General features: G+C 35.4%; 2 protein-coding genes across 7 annotated transcripts in view; both read left to right on the forward strand.

Annotated features, from left to right (window-relative positions):
* LOC128891272 (uncharacterized) overlaps positions 1 to 14,322 on the forward strand; it is a 50,042-nt gene extending 35,720 nt beyond the window's left edge. The window contains exons 1-3 of one of the 2 annotated variants that reach the window (XM_054150687.1): positions 6,926 to 6,971; positions 7,367 to 7,694; positions 10,514 to 14,322. In XM_054150687.1, coding sequence (XP_054006662.1) covers positions 7,382 to 7,694; positions 10,514 to 10,839 — 639 coding nt within the window. In that variant the 5' untranslated portion in view covers positions 6,926 to 6,971; positions 7,367 to 7,381 and the 3' untranslated portion in view covers positions 10,840 to 14,322. Of the gene's footprint in view, positions 1 to 6,925; positions 6,972 to 7,366; positions 7,695 to 10,513 lie in introns of those variants that run through there. The other variant, XM_054150686.1, reaches the window with a different exon arrangement.
* LOC128891250 (uncharacterized) overlaps positions 1 to 14,350 on the forward strand; it is a 256,897-nt gene that overhangs the window by 14,563 nt on the left and 227,984 nt on the right. The window lies entirely within an intron of this gene.

A 14,350-nucleotide genomic window follows, 5' to 3' on the forward strand; every position in this document is an offset into this window, starting at 1 on the left:
GTGTCTATTTTATTTTTAAAAAAACTTCCTATAGTCTATTTTGGATAGCCCTGTATAATTATATTGTCGGTGCACCTGTAAATCGCAAGAAAAGTAAAAAATTGAAAAAACAGTAAGAGTTGGAAAAAAATTCAGTTTTTAGCAAACAATATTGTCATTATTTTATATGAAAATCTTGTTTAATTTAATTTTTTTCTGAAAGCTTTAGATACATCGATGTTGGAATTAAATAACTCCAAGATAAAAAGTAAAAAATTGTAATAGTAGTAACGAAAATAGTATTAACGAAAATACTATTCCCAAATACTACTCCCAAAAACCTGACACGCCAAAATCACTAGATTTCCGTAAACTTCAGAAAATTTTTAATACAATTTTGAGAAACTATTATTACCTAATGTGTATACCTTAGAATTTTACTAATAACCACTTTGGTAAAATTAACGATGTAAGTAAAAGAAATTCTCAAATGAGTCCCCATATTCATCTTTCGTAGGTGTACTGGTGTACATGATTCTCAAAGTCCAAAAATAGCAGACATTTGTCCAAAGTTTGATCATAATCGGCGACTGACGTTTTGCGACGTTTCCTTGTCACTTTTTTTCTTCGCTATCAATTCTTATCGAGAGTCTTATCAAGGTTTATTTCTCCACGAGGATTCTCTGAAAACGCGTATACGCGTGTAATCTTTCCTACTAAATGCAAGCCACCGATACACGTGGCACAAGATAAAAGGAACCTAACGGCAATTTTGACTCGTGACGAATATGCTGCGATAACTTACGAGGGGAGCAGCCGTGATACAGTGAGTCACAAAATTATTGGCACGCGCAGGGACCAACAGAAATGTGAAAGAGCAATAAAAGATTTCCCCATGCCTTTTGTTTATAATATAATATAATATAATATTTCTATATTATATTTAAATTATGAACTTATAAAACTATGGAAAAAACAATCACTATAGTAATATATAATCCCACTAACTAAATAAAACAATTTGAAATAGCAATAATATCATTTTTAACCATGAAAAAAAAACAATAATGGAAAGTAACAGTAATGAAAAAAAAAAGCAAAAATATGTAACACAAACTCTACAAAGACTTATTAGTATTTTAATGAAACAAAAGTTGAATGGTACTATTTGCTTAACTATTTGTAGATATTTTGTGAACAAGTACAAATATTAAGTGGATGTTTATAAAAAAAAATATACAAAAAAGAAACAATTTTGTGCACAATTATGTGAAATTCTTCGTTACTGACCTCACTTTCATTCATTCGAGCTGCTTCTAGCGAACAGAACAGACGTGCTCTTCCGTGTGTTTCGAATAAAGTTTTTAAAGTCCAGTTAAAATAAAAGTCTACTCATTCATTCCACCGCCTATATTCCAATGAAATTAACAATTTTACTAGTATGAATATTTAGTTGGGTAACCTTTTTATTTCATCATATGGGAAAGCTTCTTTGGGATTAATTATAGTATCTTTTTTAAGTAATCTTCAATATTTAGCCAATATTTCGTCAATTTTCGATGGTTTTATTGGCATGGCATGGTAATCTGTTGTTGAGTCGGTTTCACACCCGTAATCTTAGTCTCACACAAAAAATTAAATATTATAATGTTTAAAATAAATGAGTCGCAGTCTTGTAGTATTATTAACTTTGTGATAAGGTTTTATTCTTAATCGTTTACTCAATTTCACGTATGGAATTTTAATCATTGAAAAAAAAACAACCTCTAGGTACAAATTAAAAATTTTTGTTTTGTTTTAATCGAACACACACAAACCAAAGCAATCTTTATCTGTAAATCGAATTTGACCCGCAGATATGATGTCTAACTTTAATAATATATATTTTTTTAACTCAGAAAGGTATTATTATCGTAAATAACGGTAATTCTTAAATAAAAGCAAACGCACACATACGTCTCAATATTCCTCAAAAGTTTAAATATTACATTTTTTAAATAAAAAGCGTGGCAAGGCCTTGTATTATTTCTTTCATTTTGTATGTCACCGTTACCGCTTAGGCGTGCGAATAATTTTGTCACTTACTGTATATCGCAAGCGTAAGATGTGTGTTCGTCGGTGTGTATTCGCACCCAGCCGAAGCGGTGCCTCGTGCAATACGGATGTTCGTCAGGAATTACTTCCCCGACAGATGAAGGCCAACCGGGGTACTCGATGGTATTGCAGAGGGGTTGCATCGGAGAGAAAAAGGGCGAGAGAATTGGGTGGCCTTCAATAAGGGCCCACGTGCTGAATATTTCGTTCATTCGCGTTGCTACGTTTCCTAAGCTACCGATTAACACTCCAAGAAATTCTGTACGTTTACAGAACCATGTGAACTTGGCACCCGACTTTTCAAAAATTAATTTTTTTTTTATAGAAAACGACAGCATTTCGTTTGTACCTGATTGTACGTCCAATAGTTTCGTTTGTACCTGAACCAATTAATAATTCAAAAAAATTCAAAAAATGGTCAGCACCCGACATCGAGATTTTTGAAATCGGTTTTTCCCGATTCTTTAGAATCGTTTGTACCCGTTTGTACCGCTCTTCGTTTCGTTTGTACCTCAATAGTTTAAATTTTACAGGCAATTGTTGATCCGCGTAAGAGTGAGGTTCGTTAATTTTCAAGATATTTAAAATTTGTTTTTTCCCCATTCCTGAGAATCGTTTGTACCCGCCGGAAATGTCTTTCTTTTCGTTTGTACCTCAATAGTTGATTTTTGTAATTTTTTTTTTCACTTCGTTTATACTTCACTAGTTTAAATTTTACAGCCAATTGTTGTACGCGTAAGAAAGCAGTAATAGTTGAAAATTAACGAACTTCACTCTTACGCGGATCAACAATTGCTATAAAATTTAAACTATTGAGGTACACACGAAAAGAAAAGCGAACAACCCTTTTCAAGGACCTCCAACGTTTTTGGGTCATCCTGTATATTGCTCATAACTATTGTTATTGCATGAAACCTATTGGTTATAGATTGCCACTAAAACGAGTGCAATAAAATAATTTTTTGGAAAAAAAATTTAACCGACTTCAAAAAAGGTACAGTGAAAAGTATGAAATAATTTCTAGGTAATTTATATGAATACACACTAGCTCTAGATATAATTGCTTAAAAGTATGGGAAAATGCAATGAAAAGTGTGAAATAATTAATATTTATACAGCATTGTTATTCACCATCGTTTGATGAATTTGGTTAAATTATTAAATACATCATATTAAATGCAATGCACCTTTTTCGGAGGCGGCGCAAAATTGAAAATTAAGTATATTCAAAATTGCCAAACTTGGTTTAACTTTCTGTTCGAGGAACAAAAAATATGGCCTTTAATTATTGCTATTATTATATCCGCTTTAGACATCACATTCATTAACACTATTCAATATCGCCGCCCCCACCAAATACTATCCCAAACCTATTCATACAGTATTTCCATGGGGAGAGTTTATACATTAGCAGTAATCAATATGGCCGCCACTCCCCTCCAAAAAAGCCCCAAATCTACTCACACTATATTTCCGTGTACATACTATATACATTAACTATTAATTCCTCATAGACAATAAACATGTATACATTGACAGCATTCAATATTGCCGCCTCTACCAAAAGCTAACCCAAACTGGAATTAAACATTTTTTACATTATGCGCCGCCTCCGAAAAAGGTGCATTGCATTTAATATGATGTATTTAATAATTTAACCAAATTCATTCAAACGATGGTGAATAACAATGCAGTATAAATAGAAATTATTTCACACTTTTCACTGCATTTTCCCATACTTTTTGTAGAGTAATTATAATTAGCGCGCGTCAATCAAATGAAAAACGCGTATTACAGAGGCCCACCGTTAGGCGGCGCTACTTCTGTTCGGGCATGCTTGCTTGTTATGTGCGCCGCGTGTTTGCAACGTGACAAATTTATACGTTGATCTCATGTTAATTACCTATAATATATATACCTTTCACAACTATGTAATAAGCAACAAATATATAACCTATTTATTAGTTCTAACTAATGTGTCTTCTTCCTCACTGCGCCAACACTTTTAAGTAATTATATCTAGAGCTAGTGTGTATTCGTATAAATTAACTAGAAATTATTTCATACTTTTTACTGTATTTTCCCATACTTTTATCTAGAGCTAGTGCGTATTCATATAAATTACCTAGAAATTATTTCATACTTTTCACTGTACCTTTTTTGAAGTCGGTTAAATTTTTTTTCCGAAAAATTATTTTATTTTGTGGATTCGGGCGATCCGCATCCCCTCCATGGTTGGAAATGCTTGAAAGCAAACGCCGTTTACGACCACCCACCGGCAGATACTCCAAAGGGATAATATGCGTGACCGTAGTTAATATTAATTTCTTAATATTCATCCAACTTTTTATGCTTTTTTTGTTGTATCTTGATGAAAATATATGCAATATATTGGCGAGATTTTTTTGATAAAAATGATATCAAACACGACGCAATTCAAACAATTTTGAGTTTCGCTTATAATAAGTAATAGATTTTGTTACAGCCTATATATATTACACATACTATTCTTCAAGAAATGTTCGTTGATCTTTTTTTTATGCTTGCCTATTAATATTTTTTAAAATACCATTTTACGTCCCTTATCAGCTTCCGGTCTTAAAAAAGTTAGCTATGTGAAACTGATACCCGACTTTTCAAAAATTCATTTGTTTATGAAAAATAGTAGCATTTCGTTTGGACTTGATTGAATCATTAATAGTTTCGTTTGTACCTTCATCAATTAGTAAATAAAAAAAATAAAAAAAAAATCACCCAGCATCCGACATTGAGATTTTTGTAATTTTTTTTTTCACTTCGTTTATACTTCACTAGTTTAAATTTTACAGCCAATTGTTGTACGCGTAAGAAAGCAGTAAATTAATTTTCAAAATTTTTCAAATCTGTTCTTTCTCTGTGCCTGTAACTTTAATTTTGAAAACAATGCGGTCTCATTCCCTTACGTTTCCACTTCAAAATGAGTTCTTCAAAAATACGCAGAATTGATGAGTGACGCATATAAACAATTGCTTATAAATCATAAACTATCGAGGTACAAACGAAACAAAAAGCGATACAAACGGGTACAAACAATTCTAAAGAAGAGGGAGAAAATAGATTTCAAAAATCTCAATGTCGAGTGCTTGTCATTTTTTTATTTTTTTTATTTATCAATTGATGAAGGTGCAAACGAAACTATTGATGGTACAATCAAGTACAAACGAAATGCTATTATTTTCCATAAAAAAAAAGAATTTTTTAAAAGTCGGGTATCAGGTTCACATAGCTACATAAGTTACCTAGTTTTTTCATAGGCCCTAATTATCTCCTGGCAAGAATTTTACAATCTGTTTCCTATTTTCGAAGAGACTTTCTAATCGGTTACTGGCTCACAAAATCAAGTATTAATATTATAAAAATATTGCATATTGTAAACGAAACTTAAAGTTGTCTGAATTGGATTGTGTTTGGTGCCATTTTTTATCAGGAAAATCTCGCCAATATATTGCATATACTTTCATCAAGATACAACAAAAAATATACAAACTTGGATGAGTAATAAGAAAATAATGTTAACTTCGGTCACGCATATTATCCCTTTGGAGTATGTACCTACCTGGGGGTGGTCATAAAGACCAGCCCCACAGTTGGAAAGAATAGCAATGCCCAAGCTCCGAGGGTTTGAAAAGGGACAATAACGAGGAAAAAGGCGATGTTCGCCAAGTCCACCACCTCGTGGATCGCTGAATTTGGTTCGCGAACACAGTTTTCGCCTAACCCAACGGGGCTACTTTTACGACTACTTCTATGCCTATTAGAAGGGTCATTCGTTAGCGAACTCTGCTATTTCTCGTTCACACTACGGCGAAAACCGGTGAATAACAGAGTTAGCTACCATGTTCACGACCGATGTACGCGAAGTATGTAGTGTTCGCGCAGTATGGACCCGGGGTAAGAAGAAGAAGGCCCTGGTTGCAGCCAGTGGCAAGTGCACACGTCCGTTCCCTTCGTCCTTCCGGCTGCTCTACGGAGAACGAAACCCAGGGTAGGTCGAAAGGGGAAATAAACATTGATTCACGTACGTTTAATCGAATTTCTTTATTTAGTCGAAACCGACGCGGGGGAATTCCGCGGTAAACACACCGTTGAGGAAAGGGTGTGGCGACTACGCGCCGGAAAGGATACGCGGCGCGGAATTCCCGATACACAAAGAAAATATCCGAAGGACAGGAAACGAATACTTAACCGGCGCGACTTAACTCTATGGGGGCCTCGCTAACAAGAATCCGCTCTAGAACCAAAATACAGTCGGAAAAATATTACGCCGGGAATTAACGGCTGCGTGTTTCGAAGGGGACCTCTCCTTCGAAACGCGGCACGTTTTCAAACCACGCGAGGTCACGCGGGAGATTCGCGAAACGGACGGAGGGAAGTCCAACGGAGTTCCTCTCCGGCGGTGGTCCTGTCGCGGACGAAAAGGGTGCTCCGGAGCACGCTCGGGAACACCCACACACGATTCGCGCTCACACACAGACGCACGCCACAAAAGGGAGAACACCCAGCCAGTGGGCCCTACCTGGAAGCTGCAGGCTCCGGGGTCCAAGATTGGCCTCTTAGGGTCCTCGGTGGGGGAGTTCGCCTGGAGGCACTACACACCTTACACACTCGCGCTCTTCTCGCCGCCGACTCACGGCTCTCCCCAGCCAGGAGCTATAGGGGCTCCTTACGGTGTGCCACCACCATGACATCCCCAGGCTATTCTTTCTCCCGTGGTAGCTACGGGGCGATGACAGGCGTGTGTCCTTCCTGGGAGGGTGACGAGTCCTCTTGGTGGCGGCCACACCGGGGTCCCGGGGTGGAGGACACCGCGACCGGCGACTTGCCGCGCTCGCGCGAAGTCGCGGCTCTACCCGCGAGGGGTAAGTGGACGCGACAAAGGGGGTCCCTAATGACCGCGATTCACGCATCCCTCCATTCTCGCGGACCTACCTCTGGACTGTGCAGAAAATGTCTGCCCCGTCACACCACTTTTCGCATTTTTTGTTAATTTCACAAATTTTATTAACTAGTAAATGTTGTTTGGACTATATCTATCTTAAAGATTTCCAAGAATACGTAAAATATCATTGAAAGTATAAAAACAATATAAAAAAAGAAGTTAAGAAACTACAATTTCGTCCAAATTTTTGAAATTGATCAGTGTACGAATACATTCTACACCCACTGTATGTACTCGTCGAACATAAATTCAATTTTGTTCGTAGAAGTTTGTGGGAACGTAACGTTAAATTCGATAATTTGTTTCTGATTGCAGATTACTCGTTGCAAAATGGCTCCGACCATTTGCCTGTCGGAGCTGCCAGCGGTAAGGAAATCAACGATCCCGTGTTCTCGTCGACGACAAAGAGTTTCCAATGGAACCGTTGCGAAGCAACAGAGATTCGAGTTGAGGAGGATGGAGATAAACACGCCGCGGCACGATAAAGCGTCTTTAACGCCGCCAGAAAGTCCTCTCTGGGAACCAGAGTGTCCAAACGACTCCTGCGTCCCAACTGTCGTCAGTTCTTCAGCTCCGAACGTTTCTGCTCGAGTACCAACGGACGCGGAGGAACATTGGAGAGTGTTCCTGGCGCGGCGGAAAGGTGTGGTTTCCGTAACGTTAAACAACGATAGAATTTAACACGAATAGACTGAACACCGACTCCCAGACTGATCTCGACAATTTCGAAATAAGGTTATCCGAAATACACTGGGTATCAAAATTACACGAACACATCGATTTTTGAAGTTTCAGTATCTTTAAATATTTTCTCATGAAAGCCAATTATACTACGATATTCAACGTGCAAAGAAACCTCTGGACACTCATTTGCATTCTAATATTGCAAGAATTAACATTACTGTATATTGTGTATATCGTCTTCAAATACAGTATCTTCCCGTTTCACGATTATTTAAGAGGGAGCTCTGTTCAGGACGCTGAAGAAGAGACATTCTTTTACGAATTTTAAAAAAAATAATGTATTAAGGGGGTAGTATCCTGAATTAGGAGGTCTAAAAAAAGCGGTTTTTCGTGAATTTTTTTAGGATGGAAAAAAATAATTAATTCTATCGAACTTTTTCTCCTATTTTCATAGATATTTGAGTAGTCTGTAGAAATTTTTTCAACAAGAAATATTCAAATTGAGGCGACTGTGACACGCATTTGTAGAGCACCTCACAATTAAAACCTCCGATCGGCGGGAAAGATGCAGGTCGTAATTTTGGTTTGACACAAAAAAACCAATTGAAATTTTCATTTTCATACATTTTTCTTCTATGTGAACTAAAAAAATTCATACTAAAAAATTTTTAAACAACTTTTTTACCAAATTAAAGTGATTTCTTTCACCCAAAGAACTCGTTCTTTTTTTTCAAACTTGCAGTAATTTCACATTTCACCATTTTTGCGGGTTTTTCTTAGTTCACATAGAAGGAAAACGTATGAAAATGAAAATTTCTTTTGATTTTTTTGTGTCAAACCAAAATTACGACCTGCATCTTTCCCGCCGACAGCAGGTTTTAATTGTGAGGTGCTCTACAAATGTGCGTCGCAGTCGACTCAATTTGAATATTTCTTGTTGAAAAAATTTCTACAGACTACACAAATATGTATGAAAATAGGAGAAAAAGTTCGATAAAATTAATTATTTTTTTCCATCCTAAAAAAATTCACGAAAAACCGCTTTTTTTAGACCTCCTAATTCAAGATACCCAATGTCCCTTAAGCGGATCTTGATGAAAATTTCAGGGTCTTTTATTCCATACTTGGTGATAACTACACAGCGGATCTTTATGCATTTATAGGAAATTTGAATGTGCAAGAAACTACAAAATGCAAACAATATACAAGAATATAAAAAAGATTGAAAGTAAAGTTCATGTTATAATATTTGCAGAATAAAATAATTTCCTATTTAGGTTCAATTTTTGTAGGCACGTTCTCGAAGATTTTATTTTGCATGAAGATCCACCGTCTGGTGATAACAAATAATGTTTTTCAATACAAAATTGTACGTGGAAAGTCATGTATATGGGCATGTTCGTACACTCCTCGCCGAAGTTACGAATTTACGGGTATTGTAGAGCGTTCAATTTTTACCTTAAACAAAAAACCTAAAGATTTTCTTGTTTATTGTATAATTACGTTGTCGATGACTTTTTCTCGGCCAGTTGTCTTTGGGTCTTCTTCCAGTGCAGTTTAAAGAATTGTCGGCTTTAATTTTTTTTAAAAACGTCGTGGATTCGTTCTTTTTTCGTTATCAGGGAATGGTATTTAAATATATTTTCTTTTAATCTTCAAACTGTTTAATATTTAACAAGAGAATATAATTTTTTTTATTTCTTTATCGTCAATCACCTGTGAGTGACGTGACACTTGACGTGTTAATATTTTAAATGCAGCTGAGTTTCCTTATTTCGTGAAACAACTTATCAAAGTAATAATTTTGTGCTCGAAGTAACGATATTCACTTGGAAATAACCGATTTATTCTGGAAATGCATAATTACGAAATTCTTCACTAGATCAAATCCAAATGTAATTTTAATCCCAGACGAATCGTTTTGAAGTTGCAGATATGTATAATGAATCATGGACATAGAAAATACCAATTGTAAATTTTAAATACACAAGATAATACATGATAAAATCAGTCACAGCCATTCATTAATGATTAATGAATAATCTTGTGCAGTTAATAATTAATGAATAATTAAACACGATTAGCTCTGAAAGATTACAAATTTCTGATTCATAAATGTAGATTGCAATAATAATCACAAATTTATATTTAGATAAACATTTGTCTGTGCTTTGCGAATAGTTTTATATACACAGATGAACTTCTATCTGTGTTTCATAAATAACCTTTTGACCTGCGTCTCTCGAATAAAATTGTATCTATATAAACTTTTATCGGTATCTCCCGAATAAAGTCTCATTTACATAAACTATCATTTCTGTGGTACGAATAAAATAGAGATGATCGGTTGTTTCTTTTTTTTTCTTTGAATATAATCGCGTATTAATTAAACGTGATCGTTTTCAGCCAAACAACACTCACTTAACATTGACTTTGCAGCTCATAAGTGTTATTGAATCTAAATAACACAATTTTTCTATAAAAACGTACACGAATTAAATGTTGCAAATAATACATGACATATTTTTTTACATTAAACTTACGCAGACAATGTGTAATAAATTAATATTGAAATAACATTAAAAATGTGTTATATTTATAACTTTTCAAAATTTTAACAGATAACACATTCAACTTTAGTTAAGCTTATACTCAATTGTTTAAAATAACGAACAGAAAACATTTAACCGATAGATTTTTATCTAGAAGAACACAACATTTTCAAGTGTATACGATGGCAGTCTCGAATAATTTTGATTTGTTCTGACGACTTCGCAGGTCTTCTAGACATCGTTGTGCGCACAATGGCCCTCGTGCGACGGAACAACATCCTTCAGGAAAGGGTGAACGCACTGAGCGCGGAGACACGTGACTTCATCCACTCGGTGCTAAATAATCCCGAGAACAAGTGCGTGCAACAGAGATTGGACGCGTCGGATTGCAAGGACGCGGACGTGTCGTCCTCGACGGAAGAGACCATACCAAGACCGTCTCTACCACCGACTCCAGACACTACGTATTCTTCGTCGAACGATGTCACGTCTAGTTGCGATAGCAGCGAACACGACACCGAACAGTCTTTCTCAGAGGACGACGAATCGTAAACCTCGAATCCGCGTGTACGTGCAAGAGGAATAGGTAATCCCTAAGTGGGAATGAAAAGAAACATATTAAAAAATCTATGGTCGATCGTTGACTATCCGACGATGATACAATCGCTTCTTGATTACGTTAAGTAAATTGAATTTTCCATTTCTATACATATTGACCCTCGGAAGATGTATGATTTTGTGAGTTACGAAGGTACAAGGTCATTTTCTTCTGGAATTGAGATTTTATCGTATAAATATGATACTTATGACGAGATTACGATTTCCGTGGCGTCGGAATTTTACTGTGTTTTTATTTATACAGGGTGTCCCAAAAATGTTGTAACACCTTGAAAGAGGTGGCTCGGGAGGTGGCTCGGGAGGTGATTTGAAACAACTTTTTCCTTAGCGAAAATGTTGTCCGAGGTTTCGTTAAGGAGATATTAACAGAAAACATTGACCAATCAGAGCGCGAGTATGACGGTTGAGCGTAGGCTACGCGATAGGCGGCCGCTCCAACGGCCTGTATATCTGAATTATCGGGAGGTAAGACAGTCAACGCCGATAAGTCTCCATCGTTTATGCTTATGACGTAACGACCGCTGGCGATGCCACGTTCTTCTATGCGACCTAGTCCGTATATCTGTCGCAGGGAAATGATAAAAATAGAGATTTGAACAAATCCCTAAGGTAGATGATCAATTCACGGGAGATGTTAAAATAACAAGTCCGTAAGGTCATTTCTCTAAAGAAAGTAAGTGATTTGATCAAATCCCTTAACTGTTTTAGTGTAAAGATGAAATAATATTGTTTAGATATTAAAAGTATTAATTTAGTAAATCATGCGTTATTAAGTGTAGAGTAGGTAATACAACAATAGTCGTAGAAACATGAATTATTTATTAATTACATTCCCTAAAAATATTCTTTTTGTTTTTTAAAATATCAGCTTAAGTACCTATTTCTTTTGCTAATTAGTCTCGAATAAATAATTTATATTTCTATGAGTATTGTTGTATTACCTATTCTACTTTTAATAACGCATGATTTACTAAATAAATACATTCAATATCTAAACAATATTATTTCATCTTTTCGTTAAAACAATTAAGGGATTTGATCAAGTTATACTATTTCATCTTTTCGCTAAAACAGTTAAGGGATTTGATTAAATCACTTACTTTCTTTAGGGAAATGACCTTACGGAGTTATTATTTTAACATCTCCCGTGAATTGATCATCTACCTTAGGGATTTGATCAAATCTCTATTTGTATCATTTCACTGCGACATATCGACACAATCTCACCTTTAGAGTTAAAGATTGGACAACCACTCGTGTCGGGGTCGCCACTCCAGTGACTGGCTCTAATAAAATTATAACTTCTGTCAACTTCGATTGAACGCATCTCATAAAATAAGACGTCGTCTCTAGTTGAGAAATTGCTCTTAGGGTTCTACACCAATAAATATTGTCCGATTCTTCTAGATGGACTGATAACGCACAAAATCTCACCTACTTCAGCTTTTGCAAATTTGAAAGTTCTCTCTCCGTAGACGAATCTCTCTCCAAGTCTTCACTCTCTAATGAATGGAATATTTTATCCCATGTATAAGTCATTCTCGCGCGTATCAAAGTAACGTCATTACCATAGATCACACGAAAGGAAGTGAATAAATTGGCCATATCGCCAAAACAACAACCAGAATTTGAAGCAGATATGTTTTTATACATATAATTTGTTAGAAAAACAATGCCGCAATTCTCTATCATGTTTAGTTTATAAATTATGTTCATTATAAACATGATGTTATCAAACTTTAAATAAATGTTACTTCTAAACTAAACGTGATAGAGAATTGCGATTTACAGCATTGTTTTTCTGATAAATTATATTAAATAAAAACGCAATCAAATCATGGTGCCACGGAAATCGTAATCGTGGCATATATTTATGTGTTTCTCTGTGAGAGTTAATAAGTGAAAATGAAGAGCAGGGAAATGGGAATATTTGGATAATCTAGGATGAACATGATGCGCATTACTTGCATTAAGTACAGAGAAATGTCTTGTTTTTACCATCAGCTAAGTCTAAAGAGTTATTAAAAAATTTACAATAATATTCTACATCTCAAAAGTAAAAACAGAATCTGAATAAACATGAGCCAGCAAACTAATTATTACTGAAATTCAGCTGCTAAGTCGAAACATGAACTATATTTTGGTTCAAAAGTAGTTTCCAGACTAATATAACAAATGGAATGAATATGAAAGAATCTCAACAATAATTTTATCTGACCTGTTGTTAATACTAAATAATAGAAATGCTTCTATACTATCCTTCATATAACACTCCAACATATAAAGCCGGCGACTGACTTGCAACAGAACACTGTAATGTAACTGCTCGGCACGAATTGTACGGTTCGACACCAACGTTACAAGGTCGTTTTTGAAATCACGAATGCTCGCTTCGAACTCTCGGCTGAATTCTCTCTCAATGCTTCCTACTCAATTCAGTGAAAAGTAGACGATCAAAGAGGTTTCTCAAAAAACCGACAGACCAGTGGAGCACGGTCGAGCGCGAACCGTTCGCAAGAGTCCGTCCAGACTAATTGTAAGCGTATGCTCGCGTTACATTACAATGTTCTGTTGCAAGTCAGTCGCCGGCTTAAGACTCCATCAGTTGAGTTACTTGAAGCAGGTGTTAAATTCAGTAGTCATTCAACTAGAGTCTAACTATACATATATACTTTGAACAGATAACATTTGAGATATAGAATAAATTTTAACACTTTTAGATTTACACTCTATTGTGTAACTACCTAACAATTAATGAATCAAACATTAAGTTTTTCGTTAATTTAATTTTGCATACTATGTGTGTTAAAAATTTCATCAACGATACTGTAAGAAATAAAGAATAGAATAGAGCTTCAAGAAGAGATTGTACAGAATTGTTTGTAATGTATAGTAAAACGAATTTGAAAGAAATCATTTTCTCATGGTGGCTTCACTGAATTCATTGAAAATTTCAACCCAGTTCTTTTTCGTGAAGGTACATCAGTAGTTTGTAAGTTCTACCCAGCTAATTTTTACAAAAGAATTGTAAAAAGAATTGGGTTGTACTGACTCGTATATTGAGAATATTAAGTATGAAACGTTTAATAATAGTCTTCGAGCAGAAGAAGCTTATGTATCAGTGAAGTAGTTAGATAGAAAACTATAAAAGGAGTATCAATCTATCAGAACAACGCAACTTGTAACATATTGTTGCTAAGTAGAAATATTGCAATCAATAGGTAACATTGAAGATTCACACTTTGATTGTGGTCCATTGAAGACAGAGCACTAGCGTGAAATGAATCTTATTCAATAAAATGCAGAATTATATCTACTTTAATTATGAGCCAATTTAAATTAAAACGCTCTGCAAATTCGTGGCTGTGAAATTTTGTATTTGCACGTGTAATTGTATCTCTCTCTCTCTCTCTCTCTCTCTCTCTCTCTCTCTCTCTCTCTCTCT

Source organism: Hylaeus anthracinus, unplaced genomic scaffold (genome assembly GCF_026225885.1).
Source record: "Hylaeus anthracinus isolate JK02 unplaced genomic scaffold, UHH_iyHylAnth1.0_haploid 12001, whole genome shotgun sequence".
NCBI classification, from domain to species: Eukaryota; Metazoa; Arthropoda; class Insecta; order Hymenoptera; family Colletidae; genus Hylaeus; species Hylaeus anthracinus.